We start from the raw sequence: 16,481 nt of genomic DNA on the forward strand, positions 1-16,481 counted from the left end.
GGTCTGTTTTTATTATCATTTTTATTCTTGCATTTTTATCCCTTTTTTTTGGCATGCCATGTTATTTTTATTTTTATTTTATTTTTTAAAGATTTTATTTATTTATTTTTAGAGAGGGAAGGGAGGGAGAAAGAGAGAGAGAGAGAAACATCAATGTGCGGTTGCTGGGGGCCATGGCCTGCAACCCAGGTATGTGCCCTGACTGGGAATCGAACCTGCGATGCTTTGGTTCGCAGCCCATGCTCAATCCACTGAGCTACGCCAGCCAGGGCTGCCATGTTATTTTTAATTAAATATCAGATGTTTGGCCCTGGCCAGGTGAGCCAGTTGGTTGGAGCATTGTCCCATACACCAGAAAGGTTGCAGGTTTGATTTCTAGTCAGGGCACATACCTAGGTTGTGGGTTTGATCCCTGGCTGGGTCATGTGCAGGAGTTAACTGATTGATGTTTTTCTCATACATCTCTCTCTCTCTGTCTACCTGTCTGTCTCTCCTTCTCTCTCTAAAGTCAATAAATGTATCCTCAGGTGAGGATATTTTTTAAAAAATTAAATAAACAAATGTCAGATGAGTATATTAAAAATGGAGATAATTTGGGTGAGTTATCTTTCCCAGGAAAATATTATTAGTTTTGTTTATGACAGGTAATTAGATTAGATACAGATCAACTTGACTCATTCACAACTGGAGTTGGTTGAAATTTGTACTTCAGTCTTTGGGAGGGCTTATTTCCAGTCACCCTTACTCCCAGTGTCTTGTCCTTTGTGGTCCCACTAGAAAGTTTTAGCTGTATACCAGGACCATTACAGGGCCAGAATGTTAACATTTGCTTTCACACGCACCAGCTTTGAGAGATTATTAAATGCTATGTTTGGATTCTTAGTCTCTTACTACCCACTATTATATAGGCAAATGTCTTGAAGGGAAAAACAGCTTTAAAATTTTCTCTTGGAACTTTTACTCTTTGAGATCTTGGTGCCAGAAGCATTCACTGCTTTCTGATGCCATTGAACAGGTGTTCTGCAGTTGTTCTTAGCAGAAATAATTGAACCAAAACAAACTAATCTACTATTGCCAGAATTGAAATCTTCTTTTTCTTCTTTGATGTATTTTAGGACGTTAAAAATCATAAGAAGTTTGGCCCTGGCTGGTGTGTCTCAGGGGATTGAGTGCTGGCTTGCAAATCAAAGGTTTGCCAGTTTGATTCCCAGTCAGGACACATGCGTGGGTTGCAGGGCAGGTCCCCAGTGTGGGGGGGAGGCGGTGCGGGAGGTAACCACACATTGATGTTTCTCTCTCTTTCTTTCTCTCTCTCTTTCTTTCTCCTCCCCCTCTCTCTAAAAATAAGAAATAAAATCTTTAAAAAATAAAAATCATGAGAAGTTTGAATTGTACTACCTTTTTTTTAAAAAGTTAAATGTTCACTGGAACACCAATTCAAAAGAATCTATGCACCCCAATGTTCACAGCAGCACAATTTACAATAGCCAAGTGCTGGAAGCAACCTAAGTACCCATCAGTAAATGAGCAGATCAAAAAACTATGGTACATTTACACAATGGAATACTACACAGCAGGAAGAAAGAAGGAGCTCCTACCCTTCACAACAGCATGGACAGAACTGGAGAGCATTATGCTAAGTGAAATAAGCCAGGTGGTAAAAGACAAATACCATATGATCTCATTTATAAGTAGAACTTAATCAACAAAACAGCAAAAGAGCAAAATAGAACCAGAGACATTGAAGTAAAGAACAAACTGACAGTAGCCAGGGGAAGGGGAGAAGGATAATGGGAGCAAATAGGGGAAGGGCCATCAAGGAACATGTATAAAGGACATATGGACAAAGCCAAAGGGGGTAGGTTCGAGGGTGGGAGGCAGGGATGGGTGGCGTGAGGGGGCATGATGTGGTGAAAATGGAGACAACTAGACTTGAACAACAATTTTAAAAAGTGAAAAAAATAATATCCCTAGATTTAAAAGAAAAGTTAAGTGTTCATTTGATGACTGTGGGTGAGGCTAATACATTCTTCTGAAATTAGTCTATGCAGATCTTGCCTTTGAATTATGGGGAACTTTTTCAGATACATATGGGATGATGTGAAATCTAGTATGAGTTTTGAGTTTTTGTGATAGTTATGAACCAGAAGCAGCTAAGGAAGATACATAAACAACCAGTAAGCACATGAAAAGATGCTCGATATCATTAGTTATCAGGGAGATGTAATCAAAATTGCAATGAGATACTATTTCATACCCACTAGGATGGCTAGAATCAAAAAGTTAATAATAATAAAAATTCAAATTAATAATAAGCAAACACTGATGAGGATGTGGAGAAATTGGAACCCTCGTGCACTGATGGTTGTACTGTAAATTGATGTAGTCACTTTGGAAAACAGTCTGGCATTTCCTCAAACAGTACAACATGAAGTTACCATATGACCTAGGAATTCTACTCATATAGACTGAAGAAAAATGAAAACATATTTGTAAGAAATGTTCATAGCAGTACTGTTCACAATAGCCATACAGTGGTAAATATTGCAAATTTTCATCAAGTGATGAATGAATGAACAAATGTTATATATCTACACATTTTAATATTATTTAACCATAAAAAGTGAAGGACTAGTACATGCTACAATGTAGATGAACTTTGAAAACATCATACTGAATGAAAGAATCCAATCACAAAAGATCACATTTAGTAGGGAAATCTATAGAGACAGAAAGTAGATTAGTGGTTGCTTAGGGCTGGGTGGGGAAGAGGGGAATTATAGTTAAGGGTATAGGGTTCCTTTTTGGAGTGATAAAAATGTACTAAAATTGACTACTTTTTTTCAACATTGCTTTGGCTATTTGTGGTTGTTTGTGGTTATATACAAATTATAGTGGTTTTTGGTTTAGAAATAAAACCAAAAAATAAATGAATAAATAGAATACCAGTGCCATTGGTATTTTGATAGGGATTACACTGAATCCATAGTACCTTAAGGTAGTATGACTGTATTAACAATGTTAATTCTTCCAATGCATGACCACAGAATATCTTTCCATTTTTTGTGTCTTTAGTTTCTTTCAACAGTGTCTTCTAGTTTTCATTGTACAGGTCTTTTATCTCCTTTGTTAAGTTTATTCTAGGTATTTTATTCTTTTTGTTGTCATTGTAAATGGGATTTTCTTCATTTCTTTTTCTGATATTTCATTGTTAGTATACAGAAATTCAACAGATTTTTGTATATTAATTTTGTATCCTGCAATTTTATTGTATTCATTTATTATTTCAAATAGTTTTTCTAGTGACATGTTTATGGTTTTCTATATATAAAATTATTGTATCCACAAACAGTGACAACTCTATTTCTTTCTTTCCAATTTGAATGCCTTTTCTTTCTTTTTTTTTGCTTAATTGTTCTGGCCAGGACCTCCAGTATTATGCTGAATAAAAGTGTAAAGAGTAGGCAGCCTTGTCTTTCTTCTGGTCTTAGAGGCAAAGCTTTAAGTTTAGTAATATCAAGTAGGATGGTAGCTGTGGGTTTGTCTCATATGGCCTTTATTATATGGAGGTACTTTCCTTTCATGCCCATTTTTACCGAGGGTTTGATCATAAATGGATACTGTATCTTGTCAGATGCTTTTTCTGCATCTTTTGTGATTATCATATGATTTTTATCAGTTTTTGTTAATCTAGTATATCAAGTTGATTGATTTGTAGATGTTGAACCATCCTTGTATCCCTGAAATGAATCCCACTTGTCTGTAGTGTACGATCCTTTTAATGTATTGTTGTATTCAATTTGCTAGTATTTTGTTAAGGATTTTTACATTAATGTTCATCAGAGATAGTGGCCTATAACTTTATTTTTTTATGTCTTAGTTTTAGTATGAGGGTAATATTGGCTTTTAAAATGAGTTAGGAAGCATTCCCTCATCTTCAATTCTTTGGAAGAGTGTGAGAAGGATAGGCATTACATCTTTGAATTAAAATTTACCAGTGAAACCATCTGGTCCTCGACTTTTGTTTTTTGGAAGTTTTTGCTATTTCAGTATCCTTTATTCAGGTTTTCAAATTCTTCATGATTCAGTCTAAGAAGATTGTATGCCTCTAATAAGTCCATTTCCTCTAGGTTGTTCAATATGGTAGCATATCACCTTTCATAGTATTCTTTTATAATCCATTGTATTTCTTTGGTATCTTATGCAACTTCTCTTTCATTTCTGATTTACTACAGAAGTATAGTAATAAAAACAGTATAGCATAATCTATGGGACATGGAAAAGCAGTCCTAACAGGGAAATTCATAGCATTACAGGCCTGTATCAAGAAACAAGAAAAATCTCAAATAAACAATCCAATTTTGTATTTGAAGGAACTTGAAAAAGAGCTATAAACAAAGCCCAAAGTGAGTTGAAGGAAGGAAATAATGAAGAGCAGAGCACAAATAAATGAAATAGAGTCTAAACAGCAATACAAAAAATAAATTAGTCTAATAGCTGATTATTTGAAAAGATAAACAAGATTAACAAACCTATAACCAGACTCATCAAGAAAAGAGAGAGGAGACCCAGATAAATAAAATCAGAAATTAAAGAGAAGTAACAACCAACATTACAGAAATACAAAGAATTGTAAGAAAATATTACAAACAACTATATGCCTAAAATTGGACAATCTGAAAGAAATAGATAGATTCCTAGAAACACACAATCTTCCAAAACTAAATCAGGAAGAACCAGATAATTTGAATAGACAGATTACAGTTAGTGAAATTGAAGCAAAATAGAGAGAGACTTATAGATAGAGAATGGGTGTGTGTGGAGGGATTGAGCAAAAAAGAGAATAAACTCATGCACATGGACAACAGTGTGGTGATTACCAGGGGATGTGGAGTGAGGGCAGGTTTAGGGGAAATAAATGGTGAAGGACAGAGACTTGACATGGGGTGATGAATACACAATACAATATACAAATGATGTAGCATTGTGCATCTGAAACCTGTATAATTTAGCCTGTGTAATTTTGTTAACCATTGTTACCCCTAAGAAATTTAATAAAAAGGAAAAATAATTTGGAATTAAAGTACCATAAATATAACAATGTAAGTACTGTATGTGTATGAATACATAATTTATACTTTAATTATTTACACTTAACTCATATCCTGTATTTGAAGTATTTTTTTTTTCTGATCAAACCTGGATTTGTCCATAGACAGATCGACATTGTATTTTAGCATTAAAACATATTTAAAAGTAATTTTAGAGATTTTACAAAAATATGCCTTTCTCTGATATTATAGTTGAAAAATATAAAGACTAAAAGAAAGCCCTGGCTGGCGTAGCTCAGTGGATTGAGCGCGGGCTGGGAACCAAAGTGTCCCAGGTTCGATTCCCAGCCAGGGTACATTGATGTTCTCCAGCAACCGCACATTGATGTTTCTCTCCCTCTCTCTCTCTCTCTCTCTCTCTCTCTCTCTCTCTCTCTCTCTCTCTCTCTCTCTCCCTTCCTTTTCTCCCTAAAAATAAATAAATAAAATCTTTAAAAAAAAGAAATTAAAAAAAAGACTAAAAGAAAAGGATTCAATACTAGATTCTTAGGGTACAGAAATTCATAAGCACACATATAAACATATTTCACCAACATGTACTGGTTTATAATATTTCACTGAATTAGCCTCTCCAGAAAAATGACTCAGTCCAATTACTTCTCAGTCTACTTTTGTGGTATTATTTGTCTTTTTTTTTCACAGTTTTTATTGTTGTTCAAGTACAGTTGTCTCCATTTCCCCCCATTACTCCCCCAAATCTTTTAAATTTGATTACTAGACAATGGTCTTTCCAGTCAATGATATTAATAATTTAAATCAGTGCCAAAGACTATGAGAAAATTTGATACTTTGAGTAAGATTTAGCTTCTCCCAGGCAAATAAGTACCAAGGTTTCAGAGTTTTTATGCCCACCAAATATGGATATTTTTCCATTGATTCAGAACTTACATAAGATTAAAACCCTTTTATTCCCATTCATTTAAACTTACACATTTAGGAAGAGACAGTTATGTTACAATGACATTGCATTTTAAGAAGCAGGCATGGAAAGTGTTACGTCAATATTACAGGTAAGAAAACAGAACCCAGAGAGATTGCCATTTCCCCAGTGTAGCCTGGCAATACAAGACTAAAACCAGAGCTAGATTCTTGGTTTTTAACTCCAAGCCCTGCCTCCCATTCCTTCTTGCTCCAGTATTTGGAGTTGGTGGCAGCACATGTTAAATGATTATATTTATGTTTTAACCACATAGTTTGTGCTCATGCGTTGGCAGCACATTTCTCAGATAGTAGAATTCACAGTCAGCAGTGTCATGCTCTCAAACACAGTACCATGCTCCATGTAAATGAGCATATCTTGTCCTGCTGCTTTGTATAAACTGGATAAACCCATTAGCCATGTCATTTTAAGAAATAAAACTACTTTGAGTTGAGACTTCTTGAAACACTGAGATCTTTTGGCCCAAGGCAGATTGACTCTCAGCAACAGTGAGGTTCTCATTTCTTTAGCCATCTGCAGAATTTGGGACTAGAACTGAAGATTAAAGGAAAGTGAGCATTCTGTAGTCAGTATATAAATGTAAAAGATCCTGCACGTAAAGAAGAACTCACTGAGAAATTTATTATTCAGCCCCTTCTGTTTGTGTACCTATTATTGGTATATGTTGAGATCAAGAAAAAATATCAGACATTGTCACTCTTGACTGTGCGGAAACTTATAAGCCAATTGAGGAAACAAAACACACCATGTAAAGTACTCTATATGTTCAGGCAGAGCAACATGGGGTCAGGAAGGTGTTTTAGTTTGAGTTGACTCTGAAGCAGACCCAAGACAAGGATTTGACTGCATGTATTTTTGGTAGAATGTGTAAGGAACATGGGAGAAGGGAAAGGAAACAGGGAAGGGGAGGCAGCCAATAAAGGGAGCATTATTAGACAGCATCACCATGGGTGACTAGAAAGTAATCTATGAGAAAATACTGGTAAAGGGTATAGAACATACACCTCACAGTTATTTTACTCAGAGGGTGGGGAAACTAAGGTGGTTACATTCCAGCTCTTATCAGGGCTATAATTAGAGTAATGAGGGCTCTTCCAGAACTGTCCAGCACCTTGCCAGAGCAGTCTTCTACAGCCCTAGAAAATGCCCTCAGGCACGGTGTGCAGAAACTGACAGATGGAAGTCAGCCTGTGCACATAAAACAGAAGGGTCCAAGGAATATGGATAGTGGACTGACAGAGTGTCTGCCATAGTATGATTCTCTTTAAAAAAATTGATTTTAGAGACAGGGGGAGAGGGAGAGGGAGAGAGAGAAACGTCCATTTGTTGTTCCACTGATTTATGCATTCATTGGTTCATTCTTGTATGTGCCCTTACCTGCATTCGACCCACAACCTTGGCATATTGGGATGACACTCTAACCAACTGAACTATCTGGCCAGAGCTTGTCATAGTAGGGTTCTTGGTGGGGGTGAGAATTGACAGTGCTCTTTCTCATCTCTCCCCAGGTGTTTGCATGTTGCTGTCCTTGTTGTCCATTGTGTATGGAGCCTTGCGCTGCAACATCCTAGCCATCAAGATCAAGTATGATGAATACGATGTCAAAGTGAAGCCTCTGGCCTATGTCTGCATCTTCCTCTGGAGGAGCTTTGAGATTGCTACTCGAGTCATTGTCCTCGTCCTCTTTACGTCTGTCCTGAAGGCCTGGGTGGTGCTCGTCATATTCATCAACTTCTTTAGCTTCTTCTTGTACCCCTGGATCCTTTTCTGGTGCAGTGGCTCCCCATTCCCTGAGAACATTGAGAAGGCCCTCAGCCGAGTGGGCACCACCATTGTCCTGTGTTTCCTCACCTTCCTTTATGCCGGTATCAACATGTTCTGCTGGTCAGCTGTGCAGCTGAAAATCAACAGCCCCGACCTCATCAGCAAGTCCCAGAACTGGTACCGGCTACTGGTATACTACATACTGAGATTCATTGAGAATGCCTTTCTCCTCCTTATGTGGTATATATTCAAGACCGACATCTATATGTATGTGTGTGCACCTCTGTTGATTTTGAAGTTGCTTATTGGGTACTGCGCAGCCATTCTATTCATGCTGATATTCTATCAGTTCTTCCACCCTTGCAAAAAGCTCTTTTCTTCCAGTGTTTCTGAAAGTTTTCAGCGGTGGTTAAAGTGCATTTGCTGTCAGTGCCCGTGGCAGAAATCCTCAACATCTGTAGGAAAGACAGATGTAAGGTCATCTGGAGACAGAGATGAGACACCTTCTAGCAGTAAAATAAGTTCTATGCCCAGCCAGATCTTGAATGCTGATGAGCTCTGCTCTGCTTAATGGAACTTGAGTCTCTTGGGGCAGAAACTGTTTTCTGAGTTCATTGCTGCTCATGATACAAGTGATGAGTCCTGCACAGGTAACAAAGCAGGAAGCTAGTTTCAACTCTTTGGGAGTTGCTTCCCTTTAGAGAGCTCTTGGGTGTGTGGGAACATGGAGAGAAGCCAGGGAAACATCTGAGTGTCAGAGGAGCAGTTTAAGTCACCACCACTCACAATTGACTGTGTTCTCCCAGGTGTTACTGGCCTTTCCACTGACAAAGTACCCATGATATCTGACTTGAGCTGGTTAGATCTGTCAGGTAGAATGAGGACAGTGGCTTTCTTGTTTTCTAGTTTTCTGGATTTCTGATCTGAGTAGACTAATATTGTATTATCCCCAAGCATAGTTTTCACCCAAGAGCTGGCCTGGTGATCAGAGAAGTTTACTGGAGTTTTGCCATTGGCAACATCACTACTGTCAGAGCTTTCAGAGAGAGCTGTTCAAGTTTGGTTTTTGAATAGGGAGGTGTTCCATTTTCATCTCATTAGGGCTCTTTTTATATAATCAACTGTAGGCATCTTGGCTTACTGTATGTAGTCGATTTAAAAGTCTAGATTTGGAGACTTTGTACCCAAAGATGCAGGGATACAAAATTGAATTCTAAATTTGGTTATGGGAGCCCTACAATTTTAGGAAAGTTGTGTGTTCCTTCAGTATGTTGAAGAAGTTCTGGAACAAGATGATCATTAAAAAAATCAAAATGATGTAGGCTTTTGTAAGCAGAATTCTTAAGTTCTTTGGAAGGTTGAAAATGTGAAGCTTACACCTTTTCAAGGTTCAGTCCTGTCCTGCAGTTCTGGAAAATTTCTAGTACAATTTGCTAAGATTTACCTTCTTAATAAAGAAGAAAATAAAACCCGTAGTGTTTACTGTGCTTCATCCTTGCCTGTTAGGAAAGTTGCAGACAATAGTTACTTTGGTTAAGTTAAAAAAAAAAGTTACTTTGGTTAACTTAAGTTTTTTTCTAGAAAACTCCACAGAAATATTTCACCTAGTGTGGGTATAAAAGACATTTCATTTTTTATTAGTTGAAGGAAAAAGGTTTATCTTCTCCCACCAAGTGAGATATTGCCCTCAGAAACTTTTAAATTATAGAAAGTGATTAAATGACTAGAAGATACTTGTCTTTAACTGAATGCATTTTGATTTGGTGTGACTATGAGTTAATTTGTACAAGATCTCCAATTTTATTCTTCTATATCCTTCTATCTTCAGTATACTTTCTGAACCCTATTTGTTTCATAAAAGGATTGCATAGCATATCCTCAATAGTCTTGGAAAAATGCCTGGATTTAGTGCCATTATTTCTACCATAAGCATCTTGATAATGAAATACCTAGAAGCAGGTGACCTGTCACCAACTAGGCTGGACATTGCATGTCAGTCGGTGTTGAAAGTCTAAATACTTGGCTGAACTTTCTGGCCCATCCAGTTTCTAACAGCTAGTCTGTGAGAGGACAGGTTAAAAATGGTGAGTTTGAGCAGGATTAGTAGTCAGAATTTGACAGGGATGGAGAGAGTGGTACTTCCCAGCCTTGGTTTGGAAGCCTGTTTCAAGAACCAATATAAAATCTGAGTATTCAAATACACTTTAAATTATTTTAATGTAGAAAATAGGTAAGCATTTTGAGTGACCTCATATCAGACTAACATTGATGACCTGTCAGATTCCTAAAGCCCAATTATAAGCCACTTATATAAGGGCAAAGAGATTTAGTAACTAAATTGGACATTTTGTCATCTTTAACCCTTGATCTACAGATACCTTTGCTTTGAGTCCATGTGTGTCCATTCACTCTGGAAGAGACAAAACACTGCTTTTTTTTCTGCATGGTGAAAATTTAAGTCATGGTGCACTAAGAATTTTTATTTAAAAAATTTTTAAATTATATCTCTGAAATAGTAAAACTATAGTACAGACTACAGATCTAGGTTGCCCTAAATACAAGCAAACCAGCAAATTCCCTTACATGTTGAAAGTTAAAATGTGGTTTTCAGTTAGAATTTTAATTTTTTAAACTCTCAGAACTTTGTCTAATTAATTATATGCCATAACTTGTCATGGCACCTGCTGTAATTGAATTATTACCATTTGGCTCAATGGAAGTCAAGTATTTTCTTAAAATATATTGAAATAAGATCATCAGACATGTTTAGACTTTCTCTCTTCATTATTGGAGGCAGTGTACTATAGAGATTGGCATCTCCCTGTCAAGCCCTACAAGTTAGTTAACAGCCATATGCCTCAGTTTCCCCATCCACCAAATTTGGATGATATATATATGTACTTGCCTACCTCACAAGGTTGTCAGGAAGATCAAATTAAATTATAGTGTGAAAATGCTTTGAAAATATTTTTCAAGTGCCATATATGTTGAAGAAGTTATTATTATAGTTAGTTATTCAAATTGATAAACAGGTTATTATTACTATTTTACTGTTAGAAAAGAAACAAGTAGGATCATCCACATAAGTGTCTTGAGTAAATACATTGGCCTTTGGCCTTATGGAAGGGCAAATGTAAGTTGTCTTTACTCTTGGAGAAAACTCAACCTTTGCCCTTCTCTTAACGTTACTTGCTTAGAAAAATTTGCACTGAAACACACAGCTCTTGGAGGGAAAAGACCCACTGCAGTCTGAGAAATTGCTTTCGATGGCAGATGAGTTTATAATTTTTGTGTCTATCATCTTTCATAAAGGACATAGCAGCATGTTTTGGTCATTTACAACTCAAATGCCTAAGATCCTGCTAGACTTTTACTGAATGTGGGTTTAATCTTTTCAGCCTTGTAAATGAGAAAACAAACAAATTGATTGTCAAGTGAAGCATTTTTTTGAAAACCACCTTGGAAATTACTGCTATGTTTATGAGTGTATGTGTCAGTACTTCTCAACCAGTAAATTGTGGATGTGAGTTTTTGCAGGCTCCTGCTCTACAGCCATTGATGCTAGTATTGTTTGTTTCTTTATATAATAAATTAATTTTTGAAATATTCCTTGCCTTTCATTCTTTATACAGTCCTTTTATGGCTTATTGACTTCAGGGACTGTGGTAAAAACAGAAATTTGAAAATGGTTTTTGCTATGATTAGTTATGGTTTTGTAACCACACCTGGAAATTCTTTCTGTAGGATGAGAAATTTGAGCTTTCTAGGATTCTGCCTTGTGAGAATAACAGTCCATGGGATCTCCTCTGATTGTTTTTGTAAGCATTTACTCTGTTAAAGCTGCATTGCTGGATACCAAGATTCTGCTTAGCTGTCTGTTGATTGCTGCAAGCAATACAACAGAAGAGAGGCAATATAAATCTCTTCTAGACAAATACAAATAGTATACTGATTCAGAAATATAAAATACCAAAGTGGTGACTTGATATTAACATAAACATATAATGAAATGTAAATATGATCCATGATTAGAAAAAACATCATTTATCATTAAAGGGGTCACTTCAAAGTATGAGGTAGACATGAATTGTTTCACTAATTAATTTTCTTCTGAAGGTGGCCTTGCGATTTGGAAAGACTTAACTATAGGATAGGTCTTTTGGAGGAGAACTCTTGCTGTTAAATCAATCCCTTGAGAAAACCAAATGTCTACAAATATAGTATTTAAGTATGTTAAACTAAAATTACTTCATTTGGTATATGTAAATGTTTTATTTTGAAATAATTTCAAGCTAATTAATAGAAAATCCTTGAGAATACTGTAAGGAATTCCTTTATATCCTTCACCCAGATTCACCTATTAACATTTTGCTATGTTTCCTTTATCTTCATTTAAGAAAATGAGACCCCTCTTTCCCTAAAATACTCAGTGTGCATTTCCTAACAACAAAGTCATCCTGCTACATAGCCACAATACAGTGATCAAATTCAGGAAATTTAACATGGGTACAATATTAGTATATAATCTAGAGTCCATATTCTGTTTAATAATTGTGCCTTCACTTCATTTGTTTTCACAAAACTTCCTCAACAAAGAAAATCTAGTCAGTTCTCTTCTATGAGGTTCTTTTTGTTTAAATTTATTAGTAAGTTTTTAAAATTATATTTTATTAATTATGCTATTACAGTTGTCCTGATTTTCCCCCCTTTCTCCACCTCTACACAGCACCTTCCACTCCCTCAGGCAATCCCCCCACCATTGTTCATGTCCATGGGTCATGCGTATAAGTTCTTTGACTACTCCATTTCCTATACTTTACTTTATGTCCCCATGATTATCCTGTAACCACCTATCTGTACTTATCCTCCCACCTCTTCACCCATTCTCCCACTTTTTTTGCCCTCCCATTTGGCAACCATCAAAATGCTCTCCATATCCATGATTCTGTCTCTGTTCTTGTTTGCTTAGTTTGCTTTTTAGCTTCAGTTGTTGATATATATGTATTTATTGCCATTTTATTGTTCATAGTTTTGATCTTTTTCTTAAATAAGTCCCTTTAACATTTCATATAATAATGGTTTGGTGATGTTGAACTCCTTTAGTTTTTTCTTGTCTGGGGAGTTCTTTATCTGCCCTTTGATTCTAAATGATATCTTTGCTGGATAGAGTCATCTTGGTTGTAGGTCCTTGCTTTTCATCACTTTGAATATTCTTTGCCAGTCCCTCCTAGCATGCAAAGTTTCTTTTGAGAAATTAGCTGACAGTTTTATGGGAACCCCCCTGTAGGTAACTAACTACTTTTCTCTTGCTGCTTTTACCATTCTCTCTTTATCTTTAACCTTCGGCATTTTAATTGTGATGTGTCTTGGAGTAGGCCTCTTTAAATCCATCTTGTTTTGGACTGTCTATGCTTCCTGGACTTGTATGTGTATTTCCTTCACCAAATCAGGGAAGTTTTCTTTCATTATTTTTTCCAGTAAGTTTTCAAATTCTTACTCTTTCTCTTTCTGACACCCCTATGATGCGAATGTTGGACTGCCTGAAGTTGTCCAAGAGGCTCCTTACACTATCCTCATTTTTTTTTTTTTTAGATTTCTTTTTCTTCTTGCTGTTCTGGTTGGTTGTTTTTTGGTTCCTTGTGTTCCAAATCATTGATCTGATTCTTGGCTCCACCCACTCTACTGCTGATTCCCTGTAAATTGTTCTTTATTTCAATCAGTGTATCCTTAATTTCTGACTGGATCTTTTTTATGCTATTGAGGTACTAAGTTCCTTGAGCATCCTTAGAACTAGTGTTTTGAACTCTGCATCTGATAGATTGTTTATCTCCATTTCATTTAGCTCTTTCTCTGGAGTTTTGATTTTTTTTTAAATTTGGGCCATGTTTCTTTGTTTGTTTCTATGTTTTAGGTAGGGCTGCTTTGACTCTGTGTCTTGGTAATATGGCCTAATGTAGTAGGTGTCCTGTAGGGTCCAGTGGCACAGCTCCCCTCTCACCCAAGCTGAGTATTTGAGGTGTGCCCTCCATGTGGGCTGAGTATACCTTCCTTTTGTAGTTGAGCCTTGGTTGCTGTTGGCAGGTCAATGGGAAGGATTTACCCAGGCCCATCAGCTACAAGGACTGGCTATGACCTCTGACCACCAACTTCCAGCCTCCATGGAAGATCGGCTGTGCATGGGACCCACTCCACAGAGCAGGGCTTACTTCAGCAGGGCTCTCATGCCTCCTTGTGTTCTGCCTGGGTCCAATTGGTATAAGCCATAAAGCAATCCACAGCTGGCTGCTTCCTGTGCTGGTCTTGGAGGTGCTCTATTGAGGCCAGGCTGTGAACCAAGGTCAGCTTTTGCTAGTGCTAGGCCTGGGGCCACTTAGCAAGGTACAGAGGCTTCTTTGAGAGGATTTTGAAAGATCAGAAGCACGTGCCAAGACAAGTTGTTCGTATGGAAAAGCTACTATTAACTGCTTGGGTGGGCTAGTAAGTTGGGTGGAGTGAAGTCTCAGGGAATCAATGGACAGGGAAAACATCGTGAGCCAGGTTCATTGTATCTCAGATGTGGTGCCTATTGTACTCTGTGGCTCCATGGGGGAGGGCTCAGAAGAGGAGCAATGGCCTCTGCCAGCAGTTTTGTCTTGGAGAGGGTTGTCCCCAAGCTCTCACCCTGATGCCAGACACTTCAGTTCCTCCCCATATGCCACTGGTGCCTTTCAAGCTGCTGCCCTGATGGTGGAATTTAGTGGGAGTGAGTCTGAGTAAGTGTATATGTGGGTTCTTTAAGAGGAACAGTCTGGGAATTCAGTTTCTTCCACCAACTCAATCTGTACTGACTTTTATAGAAAGAAGCCATGGGGACTCCTCTCCCTGGAACTGGAGCCCTGGGCTGGGGACCCTGGTGTAGGGCTGGGATCCCCTCACTCCCAAGATATCCCCCTTGATTTTATCCACCACACATGGTTGTGGACTAGCCTGTTCCACGTCTCCTACCAGTCTGGATGGATGTGATTTATTTAATTCCATGGTTGCAGGACCTCCATTCAACTCAATTTCTGCTAGTTCTGAGTGATGGTTGTTCTAGAGTTTAGTTGTAATTTTGATGTGGTTGTGTGAGGAGGTAAGTCATGTTTACCTACACCACCATCTTGGAGATCTATCTTTTGTATTATTTTTTTATTAATTTCATGTTGGAGAAATTGGCAGTAGCATTCAAGCTTCCATAGCTAGTAGATTGTGACACTAAGATTCAAATGTTTGTCTGCAGTCTGATTCCAGAGTCCAAGCAGTTAGAAATGAACAAAGTTATCAGTAAGTTTTAACTTGCCTATAAATGCTAGGGAAACTACAGTAAGTTTTGAAAAGCTATTTGAAGAAAACATACACATGTTATCAGCACTGACCAATAGTTTAAAATCATAAATTTGGAATGTTTACTGGTGAACTGTAGGTAATTCTTTTTCATGGATATTCATTTTAGGCCTCAAGTGTCCACTGCTTAATATATGAGCCTTTAGTTTTCTCACCATCCCCACCCCAATGTTTTACAGAGTTTGGGTTCAAGTTTGTAAAGATTAAGAAGAAGATAAAGAAAGTATATATTACTCCTCTATGGTTATATTTCTTTGGGTCCCTTTCTCCAGGAGACTATATTCTCTATGAACATTTTTGCAAATGGGAAAGCTCAGAAATGTCAACTATATACTGTAATTAAATGAGTAATATTTTGAGGCTTTCCTCTTTTTCAGGAAAAAGCACTTCATAGAAGCAGAGATTTGTGCAGAGCTGGGAAATTCAGAAATATCCTAATCCCTCCTTTTCCAGTACTCAACACACCCTGTCAGACTAGGCCCCTAACCTGCTAAGAAGGTGTGTCTGCCTCAGAAGCCTGCGGTGGGGAATTCCTCACTCCTCCTCCTCAGCCTCTCTGTGTGTAGTTTTCTCTGGAAGTCATTAGGCCAAGGAAGTCTAAAACTGTTGGGTTAAGCTGATTTTGTAACCTAGAACAGTATTCAGCCCTATCTCTTTGTAGCAGGTTATCAGGATTTCCCACCCAGAATCCATAGAAGCATATACTTTCCTGTGAGGAGATTTCAGGGTTTGCCTCCTCCCAAGGAGAGTTTCATCCAGACAGATTTTTGAGTTTTTGCCTGTAATTCTGCTCCCTCCCTATCTCCTATCCTGAATTAATTCTTTCTCTCTGAATGATGAGTTCCTGATTGAAGCCTGATTAGCCTGCTCCCTAGAGCCCTGGGAATATCATCCTCTATAGACATTTGCATTACATGTACTGGTTTAATTTCTTGCCAGTTGGCTTCCTATTTTAATTACCTAAATTCTACAGTTAATGAGTCAGGTTTTCAGGAGCAATAGCACTCAAGAAACAAAACAGAATTTAGAAATTCAGTTTTTGAGTAGTTCTGTAAGATCATTCCCACCACCACCCAGTAGAGAAGAAAATGGTTCCCTGGCATCACTTCCTAACAAGGTGACCTTAAGTGGAGTGGCAAATTTTTTTAGAACAATCATGTCCAGCTATAGGGCTGCAGGCCTCCAAGAACTGGAAAAGCATCATAGTCCTCTCCACTAACTGCAGATGTTTGCACACTAACCAGAGATGTCTGACACATACTTTATAATCATTTTTCAAACCCATGGGTTTGAGAAAAACTCAG

At 37.5% G+C, this 16,481-nt stretch overlaps 1 protein-coding gene across 1 annotated transcript in view; it reads left to right on the top strand.

Annotated features, from left to right (window-relative positions):
- The window catches only part of XK (X-linked Kx blood group), a 37,721-nt gene extending 26,299 nt beyond the window's left edge, over nt 1–11,422 (top strand). The window contains exon 3 of the mRNA XM_028523176.2: nt 7,560–11,422. Within this exon, the coding sequence (XP_028378977.1) occupies nt 7,560–8,386 (827 nt within the window). The 3' untranslated portion in view covers nt 8,387–11,422. The remainder of the gene's footprint in view (nt 1–7,559) is intronic.
- The last annotated feature ends 5,059 nt before the right edge of the window (nt 11,423–16,481 follow it).

Source organism: Phyllostomus discolor, chromosome X, assembly GCF_004126475.2.
Source record: "Phyllostomus discolor isolate MPI-MPIP mPhyDis1 chromosome X, mPhyDis1.pri.v3, whole genome shotgun sequence".
In the NCBI taxonomy this organism is placed as follows: Eukaryota; Metazoa; Chordata; class Mammalia; order Chiroptera; family Phyllostomidae; genus Phyllostomus; species Phyllostomus discolor.